The sequence below is a fragment of the Arthroderma uncinatum genome (genome assembly GCF_011692745.1).
Source record: "Arthroderma uncinatum strain CBS 119779 chromosome Unknown scaffold1, whole genome shotgun sequence".
NCBI classification, from domain to species: domain Eukaryota; kingdom Fungi; phylum Ascomycota; class Eurotiomycetes; order Onygenales; family Arthrodermataceae; genus Arthroderma; species Arthroderma uncinatum.
The window spans coordinates 4,332,101-4,353,636 of NW_022983863.1; the positions used below are offsets into that span (position 1 = coordinate 4,332,101).

The 21,536-nt window shown below is 47.5% G+C and overlaps 6 protein-coding genes across 6 annotated transcripts; 3 read left to right on the forward strand and 3 right to left on the reverse strand.

Moving 5' to 3' along the window:
• Window positions 1-368: 368 nt before the first annotated feature.
• GIQ15_01312 (uncharacterized protein) lies at window positions 369-2,008 on the reverse strand (the record flags this gene model as incomplete). Its single annotated transcript, XM_033548729.1, has 5 exons — window positions 369-865; window positions 944-1,261; window positions 1,333-1,490; window positions 1,600-1,745; window positions 1,829-2,008. The coding sequence occupies 5 exons, from the start codon at window positions 2,006-2,008 to the stop codon at window positions 369-371; spliced, it is 1,299 nt and encodes a 432-aa protein (XP_033409680.1).
• A 506-nt stretch (window positions 2,009-2,514) lies between these two features.
• GIQ15_01313 (acyl-CoA dehydrogenase) lies at window positions 2,515-3,474 on the reverse strand (the record flags this gene model as incomplete). The annotated part of the gene is made up of 3 exons (XM_033548730.1): window positions 2,515-3,116; window positions 3,181-3,242; window positions 3,299-3,474. The coding sequence occupies 3 exons, from the start codon at window positions 3,472-3,474 to the stop codon at window positions 2,515-2,517; spliced, it is 840 nt and encodes a 279-aa protein (XP_033409681.1).
• A 3,188-nt stretch (window positions 3,475-6,662) lies between these two features.
• On the forward strand, window positions 6,663-7,953 carry GIQ15_01314 (serine/threonine protein kinase; the record flags this gene model as incomplete). The annotated part of the gene is made up of 2 exons (XM_033548731.1): window positions 6,663-7,215; window positions 7,280-7,953. 2 exons carry the CDS (start codon window positions 6,663-6,665, stop codon window positions 7,951-7,953), a joined length of 1,227 nt encoding a protein of 408 aa, XP_033409682.1.
• Window positions 7,954-10,408: 2,455 nt separating this feature from the next.
• GIQ15_01315 (uncharacterized protein) lies at window positions 10,409-11,170 on the forward strand (the record flags this gene model as incomplete). The annotated part of the gene is made up of 2 exons (XM_033548732.1): window positions 10,409-10,676; window positions 11,073-11,170. 2 exons carry the CDS (start codon window positions 10,409-10,411, stop codon window positions 11,168-11,170), a joined length of 366 nt encoding a protein of 121 aa, XP_033409683.1.
• Window positions 11,171-12,397: 1,227 nt separating this feature from the next.
• On the reverse strand, window positions 12,398-14,071 carry GIQ15_01316 (uncharacterized protein; the record flags this gene model as incomplete). The annotated part of the gene is made up of 1 exon (XM_033548733.1): window positions 12,398-14,071. One exon carries the CDS (start codon window positions 14,069-14,071, stop codon window positions 12,398-12,400), a length of 1,674 nt encoding a protein of 557 aa, XP_033409684.1.
• A 301-nt stretch (window positions 14,072-14,372) lies between these two features.
• Window positions 14,373-17,928, forward strand: GIQ15_01317 (kinase domain-containing protein; the record flags this gene model as incomplete). Its single annotated transcript, XM_033548734.1, has 3 exons — window positions 14,373-15,439; window positions 15,508-15,643; window positions 15,940-17,928. 3 exons carry the CDS (start codon window positions 14,373-14,375, stop codon window positions 17,926-17,928), a joined length of 3,192 nt encoding a protein of 1,063 aa, XP_033409685.1.
• Window positions 17,929-21,536: the final 3,608 nt, after the last annotated feature.

Consider the following 21,536-nt stretch of genomic DNA (forward strand, 5'->3'; position numbering starts at 1 on the left):
ATTTCAGCTCTTCATTCATCCATATATACTCTATCATGCCGCGCAAGTTACCTCAAATATCTCTGGCTGGACTGTCATTTGTTGCCCATTGGCATGTGGGTAACGAGTTCTTGCTTCAAGGTTAGGCGTATGGAGTTACCAAGTCGATGCCGCTGCTTGTAAACTCAAGAAACTTTGCGCGTATCCGATTGATTCTGTTATTTGTATCATATTTTATGCCATCTTTAATGGAACACTGATTTGAAACAGATTCAGTACTCTTTATGACGTTAGAGTCGCTATCCATTAAAGTGCGGACACATCTTTGGAAGAGAACGACATTAACCAAAACTAATATATTATAACAAAGAAATTATGATACCAAGACATCACATCTTTGCTCTTTTCTGCGCCCCCATAACCTTACGCATATGCTTAAGCTCCTCTCGAACAGAAAGATCTCGCAGAATCTCTTCACTTCCTCCCCCGACAACATAAACTCTCACATCGCGGCTAATCGCCTCAATTCTCGACCCTTTACCAGCCTTGTTATACCCAGCTCCACCCATAATCTGCTGAGCCTCACGACACACCTTCTCCAAGCATCGTGTACTCATAACCTTCAGTAAAGCAGTCATTCCGCCAATATCAATTTTTCGTCCGGTCTGCTCTGAAAGCTTGATGGTATAGGCTAGCTGATCCATAAACGTTTGACAGGGCTCGATCAGTTGGCCCATCTTGCTGATTTTTGCACGGATTACCTGGTTGGCTAACAGTGGTTGGCCGAACGTTTCTCGTGTCGTGGCGTAGGTGAATGAATCTTCCACGCAGACGCGTGAGAGCCGGATACAGGCACTGGCTAGGCTGAGGCGTTCTGGGTTGAAGTCTGCGTTTGTCATATGGTTAGCTAGGTTGATTCTTTTGTTAACTGGGGGGGTATCGGGTTAAGGAGCATCAATCGTACTAGACATGATATATTTGAAGCCTTCATTCTCCTTGCCGATGAGGTTCTCCTCCGGCACTTCAACGTCGTCAAACTCTAAGAAGGTAGAGCCACTTGCATAGACGCCGGAGTTGAACATTCGTCGTCTAGTGACGCCCTTGGCTGTTAGAGGGATAATCAGGAAAGATATACCATCATGACCAGGCCCGCCAGTTCTAACGGCTGCAGTGCAATAGTCTGCCCAGATCCCATTGGTAATCCACTTCTTTGCCCCGTTGACGATATAATGATTACCGACTTTCTTGGCCACGGTCTTGATTCCAGAGACGTCTGACCCAGCTGCGTGATAAATGTTAGAAACAAGTTCTATTCCCAGAAGCGTATATGACCGGCTAGCTTTTGGAACGTACCATCTGGTTCAGTGATCCCCAAGCAAAATCTAATATCACCACGAGCGACACTAGGCAGGTACTTCTGTTTCTGCTTCTCGTTTCCAAAGTTCATAATTGGTGGGCATCCAATACCATTGCCGGCGCTGAGACCCCAGACCACCCCGGAAAAGGCAACCCTGACCATCCAAATAAGTAAAAATATTTCAGTAGAGTAGGAGAGATAATTCCATGGGTGCATAGCACAGACATGGTAAACGATGGACCACATAGTCAAGATATACGCACCTGTTCAATTCATCGGTCACGATCAGAGAATGGAAAATATCCCATTCCCCAGGCTCAATGCCTGCTGGTAAGTTGATTCCCCCCATGTAATCCCTCTTAGACCTGTCTATAATGCAGAATCCATGCTCTGCGAAGCTCTTGATAGTCTAAGGTCCATATACGGTGGTTAGATAGACTGAGTGACAAGGTATTTCATACAACGTTCAAAAGGGTATATAGAATCACAAACTTCTTTTGGGACAAAGCCCTGCTCCTCCCATTCCTGAGCATGTGGCATGAGTTCCGTCTCTACATACTCTCGAACATATGCGCGTAGTCTCTTATGGGACTCATCGTGGTACGGGGAGGAATCCCGCGAGTACCATTGTGGTTCGGCATAGGGAATCGCAGAGCCAAACGGAGCTGTCATTCTGAATATCGTATAGCTATTCGATTTGAGAGAATCAACAGCTGCTGAACATGAGTATTTGACTGGCTGTTTATACTGGGAGATGGCTAGGGACGTAAACTCCCCCGGGAATGGTTAACAAGCACTCCGGGGTACGACAAAGTTTCTAGACCCGCGATGCCCTGTTTATTGGTATTAGAGCCTCGTATAGCAAAGATATATGGGACATGGGCTGTGTGGGCAAACATATAAAGTGCATAAAAGCTGTCCGAGGTCACGTCGCGGATTAGGGAGATGCCTCGGCAAACTCGGTGCTTAATTGGATACAAAGCCAAAGACTTTATCTCTAATCCTAATGAATAGAGCGATGATAGAAATACTTCAGTCTATAGGGTATGTATGAGTAAAGCGTAGTAATAGTGCACAGTTTATACCTCAGCGCATTTTGGCAGGGCTATCAATCGCCCTGCCTATTACGGTTGATAAATCCTACATGGTATATGTATATACATCTCAGAGTCAAGCTTCTACAGCTTAGATGGCTTCCAAACTGGACGCCGTTTCTCTTTGAACGCCTGCATGCCCTCGATCGCATTCTCTCCCAACATCAGCTTCTTCGCATAGTTGTCCCATATCAGCGTCGAGGCATGTTCCACGCTCCCCTGCTCCCATCCCTCTCTCACTCCGGCACGGTTGACGATAATGCTATCAGGGCTCATCCTGGCTATTATGGTGGCCATCTTCACAGCCTCCTTGATCAGATCGTCTGCCGGCACGATCTTCTGAACCAATCCCCATTCCATAGCCTCCTTTGCCGGTAGTGTGTATGTCATCAACGCCATGAGCATGGCCCTCTGTAGGGTGAGGATTCGAGCGAGTCGAGGAAGGCCGCCGCATAGAGCTCCTGTCCCTCGTTCGGAATCGGGGAGTCTGAAGTCTGCGTGTTCTGCTGCAATGACGAGATCGCTGTTAAGTATGATTTCGAACCCTCCTCCGTGCGCGTGGCCGTTGCAGGCTGCGATTATCGGTTTCTTGCCATTGCGTCGGGTGAGTCCTGCGAATCCAGCGGGTGGGTAGCTGACTGCTTTGGCGAGGGCGAGTTCGTCAAGTTTCTCTATTTCTAGACGATCTATGTTGCAGAATGGTGTAAGTAATTGATGTTTTGGAGGAAGAGCCAGAAACACAAATCAAACCTTTGATGTCCATTCCAGCACAGAACGCCTTCTTGCCGGCACCAGTGACGATACCAACTCGCCTATACAGTGATTAGGAGCAAAGTCTCGCAGCTATGTTCTATCCAGGAGTTCTCACAACTGCGGCTCCTCGTCCATCCACTCCCAGACACGCTCCATTTCCCACGCCGCCTGGAAGGAGAGCGAGTTCATCTGAGCCGGACGGTTGATGGTCACCAGGAGTACATGCGACGCCGGGAAATCCAAGAGCACGCAAGTCACCGGCGGCGGCTGGGTATCTGTGGGCGCAACCATGTTGAATACACCGATCGATCAACAACCAGCTGCTGGGATAGAACAGGTTGAAGTGTTCACCGTTTGACGCTTGACGCTGGACGCTTGAACGCTGAGGAATAAAACGAAGCTATAAATGGACGATCACACGACATAAACAAGGCGAAAGGAGGTCCGATAGTCCAACATATAACAGACCATCCGAGACGCTCAGGGCGACTCTGGCGGTTTTATGCTAAAATATGGGCTTTGCGAAGGTTTCTAGCCCAGAAAATGGCGAAATGGCGCTTGACGCTTGATTCGTATCCCAACCGTCACCAGGACAGCAGCTTGCCAGGCTACATTACCGTACAAATTGTATATCTACTCGAGCCTCGGGAAGTCGTCCGCCAAGTGCGGTCCTGCTGGGATCTTTTCGCCCCTAACGCAGGCAAAGGGATTGGGAAGAGCGCGGTGCATCCTATCGCCGGCTGAGGAACATGTGAAAAGTCCAACTCCTGAAGACCGTTGCAGTTGCAGGGGAGAGAGGACTCTAGCAGGGACAAGGATGGATATGCGGTGCATATTGAACTCAGCTGAACTACTCCGTACCAGCTTCGTGCCGCTGGATAATCACTTACCTGATATTCTCGCAGGCAGAACCCGGTCTATAATGAACCTGCATCTATTATTATCTCACGGCAGAGACAGCGGGATCGGCCATACGAAAGGACGACTCTACTATGTATAGCACGATGGAGTACGAGGGAAAGAAACAAATATAGGCTACCATCGTGGCCACGGCTTGTGGCAGCGGCTCCGCTCAGTGGAAGTCTCCAGCCCCAGTTCCCGCTTGATCGACAAGGCCTGCGAACGGAGTACGGAGTAAATGAGGGTGTCGCCAAATGTGCTGACACAGGTAGTGGCCTTTGGACGCAATTTATATGGCCTTCTTGGTGAGGCTTTAGACAGATAGTTGTTTTATCGCCGCTCGAGAATTAGGATATAACCACCTAAAAGGGGTCTTTTTATAGTAACTACATAGTATTCATTGATTTTGGGTGGGTCTTCCAAACAAGCTCGAATTTCTGTATTTATGGGTCTGCTATAACTTAGCTGATTGGTTGGCATTCTGTATCCTGATTGGCTTATGCAGTATTGCAGTAACGTGATCACCTTGGCGATGACTAAGCACCCCCCCCCCAATCAACTACCACTGATATCGAACACCAAACCGAGCCTAATATCGAGGGTAGAGGCAGTCTGGTGATGGCCTCCAATCAAGCCTGATATCAAGCATTCAATCGGCCTAATATCGAGCCTGATATCCACACTAATATCGAGTCTCGCTTCGACCATTATAGAGAGTTCACTCTCTATGGGAGAAAGCTCTTGCTTTGGACCTCAACCTAGTAACTATTATTATTTGACAAATAGTCTATATCTATTATGAGCTACCTGCCCAATAAGTAAGTGCCGACGAATGAAATAACCCTAAAAACTATTGAATGACTTGGAATAATGTAAGAACACACAACGCTTAGTTAGGGACACCTATCGCCCCTTTAGTTCAACAAACAATAGCCACGGAATCGTTCCTAAACAATAAGAAATTTGCCTAGAGCTTTGATCACATATCTCGATAGTGCACTCCCTTTTTACACCTCAGGTACCTAGCAAGGCCCTCCCACCATCCACTGTAAACGTTGACCAGTAGTTTCACCGCTGTTTCTAAAAACTGTAGGTACCGATAGACAAAGTTGGATCTGGGGCAGTCGCGCCTTTCGGGACCACACCTTCTCCCAACATTTGCATGTTGTCAATCGATACAGTATCGAGATCAACATAAATATGGACCCTAGTTTTGCCGGATGGGGGCATCATAACTGTGCAATGGCACCCATCAGGCAGTACTTGGCCAGTTGCGGTAATGGTTGTATCGCTATGGAATGAGCCCCTAAGAGGTTGTTAGTACTAGGCTCAAAATTATTAAATATAGGATGGATAATGGCATACAGGATCTTGGCCGAGGTTTTTCCCAATCGCTTAGCACTCGCGACGACCAAATGCTCGGTGGCTCCCTTCAACACGCTCTGGTCCACCTGATAAACAGCGGCACGCCCGGGCAACCCCGAAATTCCGTTAGGGCTCCATTTGATGGCGACTCCCTCGACCGTGCCTTCATAGGAATTAGGAGGGAGACAGTTAGGAAAGGACATGGCTTTTTTTTTAATTGCTAGATGCTTGTGGAAAGAAGTGGATTTTCGATTATAATGCAGGGCCTTCCCCAGAAAGGCGAAGAGCAGGAAGGAGGTAAGGTCAGGGTAGCTAGAGCATAAGGGATTTTTTCACAAGATATTTTGGAGATAAGGATAGCATGAGATGGATAGAAGGAACCATGACCTTTATATAGTCAACAGGTGTCCAATGAACCGGGGGTGGTGTTGCACCCAGGGTTAGAGAATGCTGCGGCCTTTCTTCGCATCCGAATAAAGGTCAAAATGTAGGCGGCAAGTGATACTAAGTCTAACGGACGAGCTCCTGACAAGACTTCTGCTCGCTCACTAGCCCTTTCAGCTGGTTAATTTTGGTATGTTTCTGCTAGATGCACCCAGGTTTGCAATCAGTTGATTGGTAGAAGATGATGGCCGTAGTTTTTTATTTTTTATTTTCGTTTGCCGCCTTGCCATTGCAGTTATCCGGGGAATAGCACATAGCTATTTGGCCATCATCTAAAAGCTGAGGTTCTTTTCTGTTGGTCCACTATTGCTGCCGAGATTTTTATTCTGTAGGCGCCTCAAGGATGTGTTCTAGGTTGGGGGTTTATCAACCAATCGAATTAACAGCCTTTAAGAAAGGCCAAATTAGGTCGATGTAGGGAGTTCCACAAAAGCTAGTGGGCGCTTAAAGAAAGATATAAATGTCTAAAAGTAGGCTGCTCCCCTGGAGCATGCATTGAAAAAAAGAGCGGTAAGGAAATCCTAGTTAGTTAGGTCACCTGACGAATGAATCTTTAGTGAAAGTTGATATTAGTGGAAGGATGTTTCTACAGTGGGCTTTCTCTCATGTCAACTTCCTCTCTTTTAATACATATTTCGCAGGTAAGCTGCCAGACTTTCATCTCTGTGCCAGTCAAACCCTTATACTACGCGCCCTTTACGCTTTGAGAAGCTTTACCATCACTCTCTTTGACATCGATAATATCCGTCCAAATTACAGCTGTACCAGTTATGGCGGCGACGCCAACAGCTCCCCAACCCCTCAACAGAGATAATGCTACAGATTTCGGCGACTTTGCACGCAACGAGGATGAAGAAGGTGATATCGAAGAGCTTGCAGAGCCCTGGCACAAGTATGCTACAAAGGAAACCCCACACGTCTTCTATCCTATCTGTCTCGGAGAAGTACTCAATAAGAGATATCTGGTAGAGCACAAAATCGGCTTCGGTGGCTTCTCAACTGTCTGGATGGCCTATGATCTCCAAGATAAAAAAGATGTAGCTCTCAAGGTGATGTCATTGGGGGAATGGGGAGAAACCGAAATACGCATGCAGGACGAAATTATTCAGAATGTACAAGATACCTCCCACCTTGTGACATATTTGGCAACCTTTATCCTCCCTGGAAATGTTGGTTACCACAGGGTCCTGGTGCTTCCCTTAATGGGCCCATCCCTTTGCTATCTTACTATGAGAAATATGTCTGTGGCAACTCGCATGTCTGCCGCGAAGCAATTACTAGTGGCCTTAGGGAATTTACATAGAGCAGGGATTATACATCGTGGTGAGTAAGCTCCACTTCTACTCTCCTCTCTAACGGTACGCATTCTAAAGCTGGTACTTAATAGATTTGAACGAGAGGAACTGTATGTGGGGGATGGCTCCTCTCCACAATCTTAGCCGCAGTGCAAAATATAAGGTACTCGGTCGACCATTAAAAGAGATTATACCAAATATCAACAACCTTTGGAAGCAGGGAGAGCTTGTCCAGCCTCTTAATGTTCCTAGTGACCTGCGTATAGACAAATTCTATCTTGGGGATTTTGGTCTGGCCATGAAGCTTGGTAGTCCTGTATCTCAATGCGGCTATCCGCCTATGGAATTCTGTTCACCCGATCGACTTCATAATAAGGGTTTAACTGTTGCCTGCGATATGTGGAGTTATATGGTCATCTTCTCTGTGCTTTACCTTGGCTTTCCGCCTTTCCCTTCCTTCCTTAAGGGGGGGATAATTAGTGGCATTGTTAGAAGCATGGGGCCATTGCCTAAAGAGTGGAACGGCCTTTACACGCATCCTAAGGGCCTCGATTCTTGGTATGACCAGAGTCAAACTACCGATCCAAAACATGACCTTGCGTCCACAATTGCATACTATCGTCCAGATAGTAACCCAACTGAGCGAAAACATGTACTGTCCATCATGACTAGGATATTCACTTATTGCCCGGAGAAGCGCCTGACCGCGACGGAACTTCTGCAGGACCCCTCATTCAAAGCTATCATGAACAAATATGGCTGCTAATAGCGTATTCCCTAGGTTTCCTGTACTGCATTTCTATTATTTTCTTACATACCACGGCGTTTCTAGCTCATCTTTTTGTGTTGTTTGCTCAAGGATTCAAGTGCGACTTTCGATGCGAGCATTCCCGTTACATACATAATTAGTATTATATGCTAAACATTTTTTTGATTGAAGGTAGCTTTTCTATACTCTCACTATTCCGAGGCGAAGATAGTTGTTTCTGGGCAAATGTAGCAATAACATAGCGAGGAATATTCCAACTGCTATCTAATAGTTAGGTAGTCTATAACCAGAGGGCCATACTATCGTGTAGACTTGATAGACACTTAAAGCGCCTGCATAGGCTAAAGGGTGGAAAGGTAAAGTTAAAGCTACGGATACGTGTGAATGCGTAGGAAGGGGAGGGAATTTGGGTGAGTCAGCAGAAAGGAAAAGCGGCGGGATTCGCGTACGAATCCGGAAGTGAACAGATACGGAACTTTATATTAACGCTCTGATATAATTTGTAGATAGAGCGACGCCGCAAATGCGGCATTAAATTTCTCCCACTCCCGGCTTAGCACAAAACGTGATAAGTGCGACGATATAACTGGTAGATGGGTGGGAGAGGAGCCAGGGTACGTCGGGCGCCAAGATGTGAAAGGTAGCGCGAGGAGGAGGGCCATCTATAACGTCGCGCGCTAGCACGAGGCGCCTTTCCTGATCTGGCACACTATACCGGATCGGGGAATTTGGTGAGGTCCAGGAGTACGGAGCGGAGTACTCGTCGAGCCAGAGTTCCATCGCGGGACGACTTGGAGATACAAGAGCGCCCCGTCTATTTGGCTAGGCTCTAGTTTTTCAGCTGTTACATGTTGCAGGTCCCCAAGATCACGAGGGCCAATTTCTCCCGCCCGCAGCAATGAGCGTGTTTAACAAGCTCGAGCACCCGGAGCACACGTCTCTCGCGCCCGATAATCAGCCAGCGGTGCGCAATGCTGATATGAATATGAATGGGAAGACGAAGACGAAGAGGAAAGGCGATGCTTCGCTGAGACGATTGACTCGCTGGTTACTGGACAATCAGACCGGTATGTCACGAAGGGCTTGCTTTAGCTTGGCCTTTATTCCTCGTATATCTAGCACTTATTGTCTCGTGTTCTTCTTCGATCTGGGCCATCGCTGACAATGCCGTACTGTCAACAGGGGTTTCCTTCTCTCTCCTCGGCGCGCTTGTTTTCGCCCATCGGCATGCCGTATGTGCAGCCGTACACATCCAAGTTCCTTTTGCTTTCCTATTACAACTCACGTACTGGGAAATATGCTGCTGGTCTTGATGATCTATATTTTGTTGCATTTTTCGTGGTACTCTTGACCGGCCTCCGCGCAGGTTTTATGGGATATATTCTAACTCTACTGGCCAAACGGTGGGGCTTATTTAAGAGGAAAGAAGTTGTTCAGTTCGTAGAATAGGGATAAATACTTATCTACTATAATGTGTTCTGGCCGCTAGGCGTGGTATTTTATACCTTCTTTTCTTTACGGCCAGCCGCGAGTTTTACCTAAAACTGACCTCTTCTAGTATATTTACTACAAGTCACCATACTTCCTTAACCTGGACGAGCTTTGGACTAAGTAGCCACAGCGAGAGCTCGGGGGACTTATAAAGGGGTATATGCTAGGGCAATTGTCTTTCTGGTTACAGCAGGTCCTTATAATTTATATTGAGGACCGCCGAAAAGATCACTAGCAAATACTAGCCTACCATTTTATTAGCATTGCTGCCTGTAGAGTCGTGGAAGGGTTCCAAGAGATGTGACAGGCCAGAAGGAATAGGTAGTGGACCCCGAAGTCTCTCTGCTGGACCGCTGAAGCAGGCAGGCTTTATTATCCGAGGAAAGTCAAAATAAACGCTCTAATAGGTTATTAGGTAGAAAACGTGACGCGAGACGAACTAGATAACTAGAAATATGCCGAATAGAACATCGTAAATAGTAGTAAAGCCGAGGTATTTAAAGCATTTAGCTAGCTATTCCTATATTAGTAAAGCTATAGATCGTGGGTATATATATGACTTATAGGGAAAACTAGATCGACAATATCTATTAGCACTATAATTAAGTTACCGACCTAGGTTTAGTAGTAGGCGTATGTTATGGGCACACCTGCACCCGCAGAATATCGGTCACGTGACTCACATCACGTGACCCAAGAACCGGGCATGCCGGGCGCCAGGGTCCGAGCAATGCAGGAAAGGGGTTCAGGGGCTGCACCCGGTGCAGCCCATATAACCAACCAAAGGCCCCGGGGTTCCAGGGGCCAGCGGTTGTTCTCAGCGTCAACCATACAGTATCTTCCCCATCCGTCCACGGTTCACCTCTTCGTTACGTATCCGGGCAAAACCACCCCAGTGCAGAGCTGGGGTCTTGACAGCGTAGCATACATTAACGAGGCTGTCTACTAGAACGATAACATCATGATCGGCTTCCTGTCCTTCCTTCTTATACTACAGGTCATGATGATCATATGGTCCGTGTCTATCGCCAGGGTAGCCATTCGCGTTCTTAAGGGCAACAGCGCGGAGGATATTAGGAGTGATGACGAAGAAGAAGAGGAAGCTGATGGAGAAGAGCTTGAGCGCGAGATCCAGCCACTCGAAGAAGAGGTCGGCGTCGAAGCCATCGACTTGAAGGGGTGGGCGCGTCGGACTGGCATTGGGGGAGTATCAACTTCAAGCAGCGTCAGTTTGTCTGGGCAGAACCATCGCAGGGAATTGCTTAATAGAATCGGGTGTGAAAAGCAAATTGATTGAGATATGCTCAAGGAGGATAGTCCTGAATAAATACTCGCCTTGCTATAATAAAGAGAGCTCCGTATAATGGTACTAACACACCTGCTACGCAGGGGTGGACTGATATACCCGTTGAAGCTCACAGCAGGACGATCCCTATTGTGAGAGGATAATTGCAATCCGCATTTCAATTCCCATTCTATTTTTTTTTGTGGCCAACACACCATAGGGACAGCAAACAAGGCGCCCAAAGGACAATTTTAACGATCTTCCTCAGCATCTTCCCGATGTCAAATATGAGGGCAGGCCTGTTGAACGGAGAATATGAGGACACCTTTATATAATACAGTGGAGGAAGAGGGCCACCGCCTCACGGCATGCGTAGAGGATGCCCGGGTGGATGCAGATATAGACGCAGATGTGCAAAGCGTCCAGGCGATTGACTAATCGCGGCTTGAGTCGAGATACTCTGCTCGTCCTGGCTCCGGCGCGGTGTTAGGCATCATTCCGGATTACAATCAACATATTAGCTCGTGGGTGCAAAGCCAAAGGCCATAATTTGAGGCATTCAACTTCTATCTGTGGCGCTCAACAACCCACTTGTTATACCACATATTTGGACCTGATCGATCTTTTCCAAACAAGTTGGAAACCAAGCACTAAGCAGACATCAACTGAGTCCAGAGTACGGAGTGCTTCTTCGCTAAATGTGAATTTAGCAGCCAGTCGTCCTTTAATAAAGGTAGAGCTCCATCCGTTTTATCTATCATTACGAAGTACAGAGGGAGGGCAGCACAGCCTACTCCGTACTCCGTGGAAGATGATGGATTGTCAAGGACCCGATGAAAGAGACGAGTCATGGTGGCGACCTAAGACCAATTTTGAAGCAGTCGATCAAGCCAGTATGCTATCATCTTCTCCTACCGCGGCGTCCTTGGGCCTCGGAGGAACTACTCTTTACTTTCTCTCCTCCACAGGGATAACATCGTGCGTTGAGTCGCATTTCAAGGCCAGCCGCAATGATCGGCTTGCTTCGACAGTGTTGGCCGAGAGCGCTTGATATAAAATATCGCTTGGATCCGCCATCGACCGATGTGTATTCCTCTACTTCAACCTCATCCTAGAACCATTGCCCTAAGCACATCGAAGTCGTCTATCAGAACCACTTCCCCTAATTTCCTTTGGATACAAATACAACCCCCAGCTATGCGACTCCTCTCCTTGATTGCGGCAGTTTTGCTGCTCTGTCTTTCTGCTATGGCAGGACCAGGTGATGTAGATGCACACACTGATGGATAAACCCCGTGATAAGGGATCTTCAACTCACAAATGCTTAAGAAGAGTAGTAATGACTTGGCTGGCCCTCCATATTTCTATCGTGAGATAGTATCTTCAGTCAAGTATAATAAAAATAGCAGTTGATTATCCGGATTTTGATCCTGCTCCTAGATAGGTATTCTCCTCAACATGACGATACATAGAATATCCAATACTTAGAGGTTGTATACAAGTACATCCCTACTCATAGTACGACGTCATCATACAACTTATACTTAGCAAGAAGAATAATGCCAGAAAATTTTCTGAGTTTGGATTGCTAGTTATATACTACTGACTTTAGAGTCGTCGCTATGTGCCAAGTTATCGCTAATATTTTCTCCAGAGTTCACATTTTTACACCACTTCCTTTAGCAGCTTTAAAGGCTCGACGACGTGCTCGAGAAATGCGCCGTGGACTTCTTGCTGACTGTCTGACTCTTGAGGAGTCACCTTCTGCTCCATCCAATCCCCGTCCTCAAAATTCAACGTCAGACACTTGCGAACCGCACCCGCAAATACATCACCGCATCGATGTATTAGTCTTTCATTCGTGTGCCTCAGGAGGAACTGCGTGACATTCTCTGGAATTCTCCCGTGAGGCCGCAGACCGGATATCATCTCTTCGGCACTCTCCCACAGGCCAATTTCAAGCATCATCACGCCAACTGAGTAAATGTCATGAATTCGGGTAAATGTCTCGCGTGGGGTCCCCCATCTCTTAGGATGTCTGTACACATTCCACTTAAGCTGATTGTCGTAGGGCCCTAGCGAGCTATCAGTTGAAGGTCTTGAAGCTTCGAAGCCACAAATCCGGATCTTTGCTCCTTGTAGGGCTGCCCTATCCAGATTCTCGTCCGGAAAGACGAAGAGGACATTCTCACTACGTAGAGCTCGGTGGACCCAGTTTACAGAATGCAGCAGGAAGAGAGATTCTGCGAGTTGGTGGCACATGCTGAAACGAAGCCCCAGTGAGGGCCTTTTATCAGGCCTTATGCTCCGATAAAGATCTGCAAGTGTTCTTATTGTTGGTGTTGTATCCGAATCCGAAATGTATGAAATGAGGCGGAGCTGGCCTGAACTTGCAGATATCTGGTTGCAGTATTTGAGGCAGCGCAACACTCGGAAGTCGGGATCGCTTTGACTATTCAAAAGCCTTACAATTTTGGAAAATCTCTCGTCTAGGATATCTGGTAGGTTCCCATCGATATCCAACGAGAAAGTGAGAGTTTCAACAAGTATGAAACTGTTGCTGAAGACGCCGATCATTTTACCAGATGGAAGGATTTTGACGTTCTTTACAGAATCCCATGATGTCTTGAGATCTTCCGGCAGCTTTGCCTGGTCTATCAATAGCTTTCGAAGTGCGGTTGATGTGGCCAAACCGGCGGCGCGAGTATCAGGGTCTGACTGCACCGCGTCCAAGTTTGACAGCACGTTGAATGCAGGCAATGGCCACCACGTATCTTCCAGAACAGCTCTTGTTCGCATTAGCCAGTCTTCGAATTCCTTGTTCAGCCGTGCAGCCTTCCTCTTCCCCTGGATCGCCCAGACCAATGGAACGAAATATGCCAGGCGCAATGTTTTCTGGCCTTCGGGCTCGTTTCCCGGAGCGATGCTGGTGCTTTGCAAAAGGATCCTCTCTTCGTCTACGGTTAGGCCAAAGTGATTTACAAACTCGGGATTTGACCCAGAAGTCTGGGAAGATGCGGCATACTTCTGCTCCAAGACGAAGTGGGCGTACAGTAGTCGCAAAAGCTCGCGGAGAAGTTGGACGACGAGCTTCTGGCTGTATTCAGGCAACACGTCGAAGAGCTTTTCTCCGTGGAGGAAGGGAAACTTCCCGGATTCAAAAAGCACCTTTTGCAGAGAATCGTAGCTATGAGAAAGTTGCTGGAACTTGAGGCCGAGGGTTGCTGCCTCTACCCCGTAGTGTCTCACATCGCTCACAAAGCTGTATCCAACTGTCAGCACTTTGATAGTGACTTCGGCAACACTGATAGCCGCCGCTGTGGTTTCAAATCCGGGCATGGTGTTGGACTCGTGGTGGGTTAAAAGCGTCGGCGATGAAGAGTATGCGGCGAGGATTCATTCCATCGCTTTCCCGATTTCTCTTCAAAAGGGAAATCAACTTCTGGCTGGCCTGACATTTGCATTATCGCAAGGCTTCGCCAGGATTGCGGGGTCAGGAGGGCGGGCGTTGGTAAGCGAGGCCAATGCCACTACATATGCATGTCTATGTATCCCGTCGACCGCGAGGGCAGACTATTCTATCCGGCTCCAATAACTGATATAATGCTGGATATCGGAGCTGATCGCCATCATCCTCACCATGAGTATCGGAGCCCCGATCCTATCATCGCGATCAGGCCTTGTCGATAGCCTTGCTACTGCTTTGAGGGATTATGGAATCGGTTCATCACCAGATGGTCCACCAGAAGAACCAGTCCCGGCTATTCCTTTGTTCGATTTTCTACGTATCGCCTCTGAGTCTGGCCTGCATCAATATCCTGGGGATATTGCGGAGCAAGGACTGTTAGCCGCAAGGATAGGTGAGGGCCTTGACTATGTTGTAGATAAAGTCAAAGACTTAGAAGGACGGGTTGTCGTGGTCAAGCATGTCAAGACTACGGCCTCCCCGGACACAGGATTCCAGAGCGAGGACAGCTCCCGAATACGCAAGGTCTTGCATGAGATCAAAATTGCCACTCACCCAGCGCTCAAAAGAAGCACGAATATTTTACAAATGAAGGGGTTTGGCTGGGAGCTTGCTGAAGACGGTCTAGCGATTCCATTTCTTGTGGTAGAGTATGCCGAACATGGCACTCTACGAAGCTATCTGCAGCGCAGCACGGTGAGCATGGAGACTAAATTCGATATGGCTTTCGACGCAGCAAGGGGACTTCAAGCGCTACACGCTCATCGCATTGCCCATGGGGATCTTAAGCCGGAGAATGCTTTAGTGGTATCAACTACTCCTCAGCATCTAACCTTGAAGATCACTGACTTCGGATTCTCGGTAATCTTAAAGGACGATCAAACGCACTATGAGTATTGGGGAACACCACACTATCGGCCGCCAGAAGTATATCGACAGACCGGAGATTCTGAGACTGCAGGATTAATCCCCGGGTCAGGTTACCGTGCGTGCGATATTTACACCTATGGACTCTTACTCTTGGAACTTCTCATTGACGGCGAAAAGTATATAACCCGTGCAAAGAACCAAGGTCGGCTGGGGGATCGAGATTCTGCCTTACTGTGTCTTTTACAGGTGATGGACATAGAATGCGATGTCCTTCCTCCGCTCAAGAATATAGTGGAAAGATGTCTTCTCATGGATCCCGAAGAACGTCCACAAATTCGAGAGATTATTTCACAACTCGAAGATATCAGGAGGTCAGTTAGATGCTCTGCACGCCTAGCCACGATCGTTATTAACTAGTTAACCATTTGAGAAGCCCTAGGGAAGTGCCAATTGAAGAAGAACTCACCCCATTGGCGTTCCAAGATTCAACGTCTACAGAGGACACCAATGATGTTGTTAATATGAAGCAGGTAATCATGGAGTACGAAGCCTTCTTTGTGGCTTCCACACTGACGGTGCGCTCACGCAGTTATTCACAACGCTTGCCGGTCGACCACTCGACGATGGGTCGATGCATGTCGCGCCTTGGAAGATCCAGGAATCCGTAGCCGAAGGCATTCACCAACGAACAACCCACCATAGATTTGAGATAGCTTCTCGAGCCTGCTTGGAACTCGGGATATGTTATTATTTAGGTTTTGGTGTTGAAAGAGACCAAAAGAAAGTGCTCCATTACATGGACCAAGCAGCAGCTAAGGGAAGTTTTGAAGCTCGTCGGATACGACATCGACTATATCAGGCTTTTTCGCAGCCGATGGAGCCGCTTGACTTACTGGTCAGCCTTGATGATCAAGAGGAACAGCAACTCCAGAATATACTGGTAGCTGAATCCGACAACCGCGAAGTCAACCCTTTCCGAGTGTTTGACGCGGTAGTGCAAGAATACTTCTACAGTCATAACGAGCTTACACTTCATCAAGCCGCATATATTGGAAACTTACCCCGTCTTGAAGAACTTCTTTGTCATATTGATGACTTCCAGGACGAACACGGCCGTTCTGCGCTGTTCCTCGCTGTTCAAGGCGGCCATTTGGATGCAATAGACGCTCTCCTCCATTCGGGCCGTAGCGACCCTAGACTTCCAGATGAAGATGGCCACACTGTGCTTCATATGCTAGTCATACTAAGCAGCGTAGAAGTCGAGGCTGCTCTATCGATGATTCTTCAAGTGTCTCCCGAGTTAGACTTGAATGTCTTCTCTTGGTCTCCTCTCGACGCATCGGAACATTGGGGCGAATTACGGGGTGCTCCACTTCATTGGGCTGTTTTGGCGGGAAACAAGGCGATGACCTCCTGCTTGGTGAAGGCGGGAGCACGCGTCCATGGCTGGCCTCCGGATCTATGTCCCGTACGCATCGCCGTTTCTCTGCATCTTTCTGAAATTCTTGAGATACTTCTATCGGCCATTCCCACCGGGGTCTCTCTCCACGGAGAAAATCTGCTATTTGCAATAAGCTCTAGCAACCCATTCCGCAGGTTACTCTTGCACGGGAAGGCTTATGTCACGGAGATTGAGAAGACGGTGTCATTGTTAGCAAGGATACGCCCCACTGTGGACGCAGACGAACTGTCTGTAAACGACAGCCCTCTGCGCAGACTTCTAGTAGTCAACTTTTCAGACAGCGATCAGTACATGGCAAAGGCTTTGATTGCATCCGGCACGGACATTGATGAGAAAGGCGGCTGGACATTACTGCAATCCGCGATAGTAGGGTGCCATGGCTCACCTCTGTCTTCGAACTGTCGGATAGCACTCGATATGATAGACAATCTGTCAGATTTCAGGCGGAGAAGCACCTATTATAAGCCAGGATGGGCTGCCTTGCATTGGGCGGCCGCTGGTGGCATACTCCCGGTTGTTAGAAAGCTACTTCAAGTTGATCCTGACTCCATCAACATTCGTACCCAAGAGCAGGAAGATAGGACGCCACTTCACCTCGCAGCGGAGGATGGTAAGAGCATTGCAGTAATCAAGCTTTTGCTCGCCCATGGAGCTGATCCCTCTCTAAGTACGTCCGGTCTCAAGCTCACTCCCCTTGGCAGCTTCATCAGCAGTCAAAGGAGTGAACTCAATAACGATATCCTGAAATCTTTACTGCACGCATCAAAACGAACGGGTTACCTAGCATTGGGTTTTGACAACTGGAATGTTATTCACTACGCTGCAGCTCGCGCTGCAGTTCTAGATATAGAGTCACTATCCGGTCACGTTCTTCTACGGACACTTGCCACATTTCCAGAGATGAAGAGTCTGATCGAGTCAACCACTACGCAAGGATGGACGCCACTTCACCTTGCGAGCTATTTCGTCGACTATACGACAATAAGATTGCTAGTTGAGGAGTTCAGTGCATGTGTATATGCACGAACATCGAAAGACGCATCAGCCTTTGACATCGTCATGGAGCGAGCAAGACATTGTCCTGATAACCTGCGCGGGGCTGACTCCCTTGTACGATGGAGCAGACTTGCGTATCGCTCTGCCCTTTTCTTGAAATGCAAATTGGAGGCAGTTGAGGGGCCGTACTATCTCACGCCGCTTCATCTTGCTGCATATATGGGATATCACGATGAGGTCGTTAGGCTTGTAAAAGAGAGCCCAAACGTAGTCTCTGAGATTAATAGGGAGGGTGAAACGGCTTTTCAGATGTTGCAAAATACGTTGCCAACTAATATAGAGTCGAGGTGGGCTACTGTGGTGCTGGATATGGTGCGTCAAATCCGTATAGGAAAAGACTGAACAGGGCAAGGGCAGGTAGGATAGAGCAATGGAACAAGCAAGCAATGAACCAATCAACCTGCTCGATGCTCAATATCAACGGTGCTCGACTTGGTGGCTCTGCTCGGTGCTCTGCCTATATATCTGCGTACTGTAGAGGAGTTGGATGAGTCTTCGGAACTACTAGTTAGAGTATTATTTTAAATCATCTATATAAATGGCGTGGATCATCCCATCATCCCCTATATATTTATAATAGAATATCTTTTTCTTAGCGCAGTTATATATAGTTATAGATTAATATTCTTCCGCTCTATCCTCTGTATACATAATTGAATATCTTTTTCTTGGCACCATCACGTGTGTACAAGGACTAATATTGTTCCACCCCGTTTATATCACGTGCCACCCCATCAAAATTAACCATTACCTAGGCATTATATAATAACGGTTAATTTTGATGGGGTGGCACGTGATATAAGCGGGGTGGAACAATATTAGTCCTTGTACACACGTGAAGTGAAGTGATAAGTGAAGTGATAAGTGATAAGTGATAACATACTGTTACAGACCATCTGCGGCGCAGCCCAGATAAATACGCTCATTGGACAACAAGATTCCGGAACGGAGTAACTACTCAAGTCACGTGATAGGACTGAGGTCCCAAATACCAAGGAGGACTTCAGGTCCACGAAGGGACCTGACTATCGCGGTCCACATATGGGACCTGAGAGGGTAGGTTCACGAAGGGACCTACAGAGCAGATGACGGATGAGGAACCGGATATACTCATGTATATAAGGGCACTCATCGCCCACAGGATCAAGAGTCTTATACTCGCGATCAAACCAGCTACAGTTTTACCATACTGCTCAATACAAAGCACTATTCCATTTATCTTATACTGCATTTATCGAATACCCTTTACCTATTGACGCAGGTCAACATTATCTTTATTACTCATAAGGACCTTCAGCCTTCATCCGACTAAGGCACTAACTGAAGCCACACTTGGAACTGAGAGATAGCCTCGCTATAGTATTCTATCTTGCCCCGGTACCGAGCCGTCTTCTACAACGACTCACCTCTAACCCAAGCTTTCCCTAAGACCTTCGTACCTTCTGTCTTACGGCAGGTGTGAACCTCTGATCACCTTTAGGTAATCAAGGAGCGCCGTCAGCTTGTGACATATATATACAGAGAAGAGATACAGAGATACAGAGGAGAGGATGTATACAGAGGATATAGAGGATACAGACTTTGACAATAGAGAACTTGCTATCTATGGGGGAAACTTCGAAGAGCAATTGCCGCCTAATTAACTGTTATATACCAGATCCTTATTTAAATGGCGAAGAGACTTGAACGGTGATGATCGTCGGTAAATTACGTTATAATAACAGAACTGTTCTCCAGGGGTAAGTGCAAGGCTTAGATGTGATGGAGATAAAAGACTGCCAGAACCCTGCCGAACCACCCTATATGAGAATACAAGGCATTACTAGCGACTTATCTTCAAATGCTTTGTAGTCTAGGACACATTATAGGTCATTAAATCTCTGTATTTATCGCTGTAAACAAGACGTATACTCCGTACTCCTCATCCCCTCACTGTAGACATTATGAGGGTTCCTTTGCTTCCCATGGCTTAATCCTATGATCCCAATCCGCCTGCACGTCACCCCGATACTCTGAGCTGACATGCACCTCTGTCACCTTTGTGATCTCATCCCTTTGCTGCTCTTCGTCTTGCGGCTCTATGGTCTCCAGCATGACCTCCTGGCTACTGGTTGCTTCATCTTGAATCTGGGTGTGCCCATTGTCATATTGAGACAGGGCAAAGCTCGTCCCCCCCATCAAAGAGGAGACACTGTATATCCCTCTAAAAACTCTTCTGCGGTTTCCTAGAGGTGCTGGCCTGGGTAGGCCGCCCTCAGGACCTAACCCAAGCGATGTTCTATGCGAAGCACTTGACGCAGAATTTTCCTGGTTGCGGTATCGTTTGTATATTGACTGTCTGCCTCCTTGAGAGGACCTTTCGTGGCGGATACGTTTAATTAGTGGGCCGAGGGTGGGCACACAGGCTGCAATAAGGACAAGGTATTGCTCAACTACCGCCCACGCAGCCAAGTCGGTGTTGGTCCAGGAATAGTCCGTACGATCGGTGAGTCGCGGGAGATAAGAGGCTTTTATAATAGCTCCAGCAAAAGCACTATTTATAGAAGGGTTAGAAGATATAACAAAACAAGTTTCAACTTGGGATAAGAGTGGAGCAGGGTAGGTTTTTTACACTAAACCAAGCGAGAGGATACTTGTAAGCGCAAGTTTGACACGTATTGGCATTTGAAGTTTAGATATAACAAATATAGGATACCCTGAAAGCACTAGATCTGATAAGGCGGATGAAGCTGTTGGGTTTATTATATTTAGCATATACCATATCTCTTTGAACAGGAAGCGTTCCAACTAACCACTTTGCAGAAATGTGTAATTGCGCAGGACACTTGGATCCCAACAAGTCCCGTTAAGGGTTTTATCCCAAAACGCATTAGGAGGCCGGCATTGGCCCACCATGATGTATACGCATCCTGTGTTGATGAGGGTCAGCAGGATTATGCTTGCGTAGAAATATATTGCTTGACGTTTGGCCCTCTCTATAACGCGTATGATGAGCAGCATGGCAGAGACCTTCCCCCAGTTTATACACATGATATGAAAGGGTTGCGAGAGCCAGGTGTACTTGAAGATCTGTCTATGCTGGGTGCTGGTAAGGTAGGCCGAACGGTGCCCAAGGCCGTCGCGGACAGCGACAGTGAGCAAGGCCGAGTTGACACATCCACAAACCTAATAGGAAGAACAACCACAAACAGAGCCAGCGTCAGTCCAAGTATATAGACCGTGTATGGATCATGAATAGAGGTATCATACAATAGCTAGGACCATAAAAGCATCATCCCAGCCCAGTTGCTTCGTGAGGTGGGTGCGTATCCACAGACGCGTGAAGAGCATTATGGCCGAAATGCTGAATAGTGTCCACATGGCGAATAGCACCCGGGGTCCCTTATTGTCGGTGGGCGATCCTGCTTCCATTTCTCTCGGTTATGGTGGGTTTCACTGCCGCGAAAGCATACGCAGTCTTTCAGTGTCAGATTTTGAGGCCGCGCCCGACTGAGTTTGAAGCAAGGTGACGGCCTCGAGGAGTTAAATAGACCATGCGGTTAACGGTATAGACGGTGACTGTGTGATGGAGGATAGCCTACTCCCTGTGTCGTACGGAGTACTAGACGCATGGCAGAGCGGTAGGTTTCAACAGCCGGTGTGTGTGTGTTTGTGGTCGACGTTCTGATCAATTGAAGTTGGCGGCTGTCAAGCCATCTTAAAACCGCGTAGTCGAGGACCCCTGCGATTTATCCGGGGGACGGGAAAATTCCATAGTTTAATAAACTTGAGACCAAACCATCACCACAACCTTGCACCTCCTGTAGTTGCGCATGGCTGGATAATAGGACCCTAATGGGAAAGCTATGACGGGTCGATGGCAACCACCCAGCGCTATTGGATGAATTAGGTCACATCTCCCTTTGATAATAATTTTCTTCGCGTGGAGAGGAAGTTTCGCTTACCTGTAT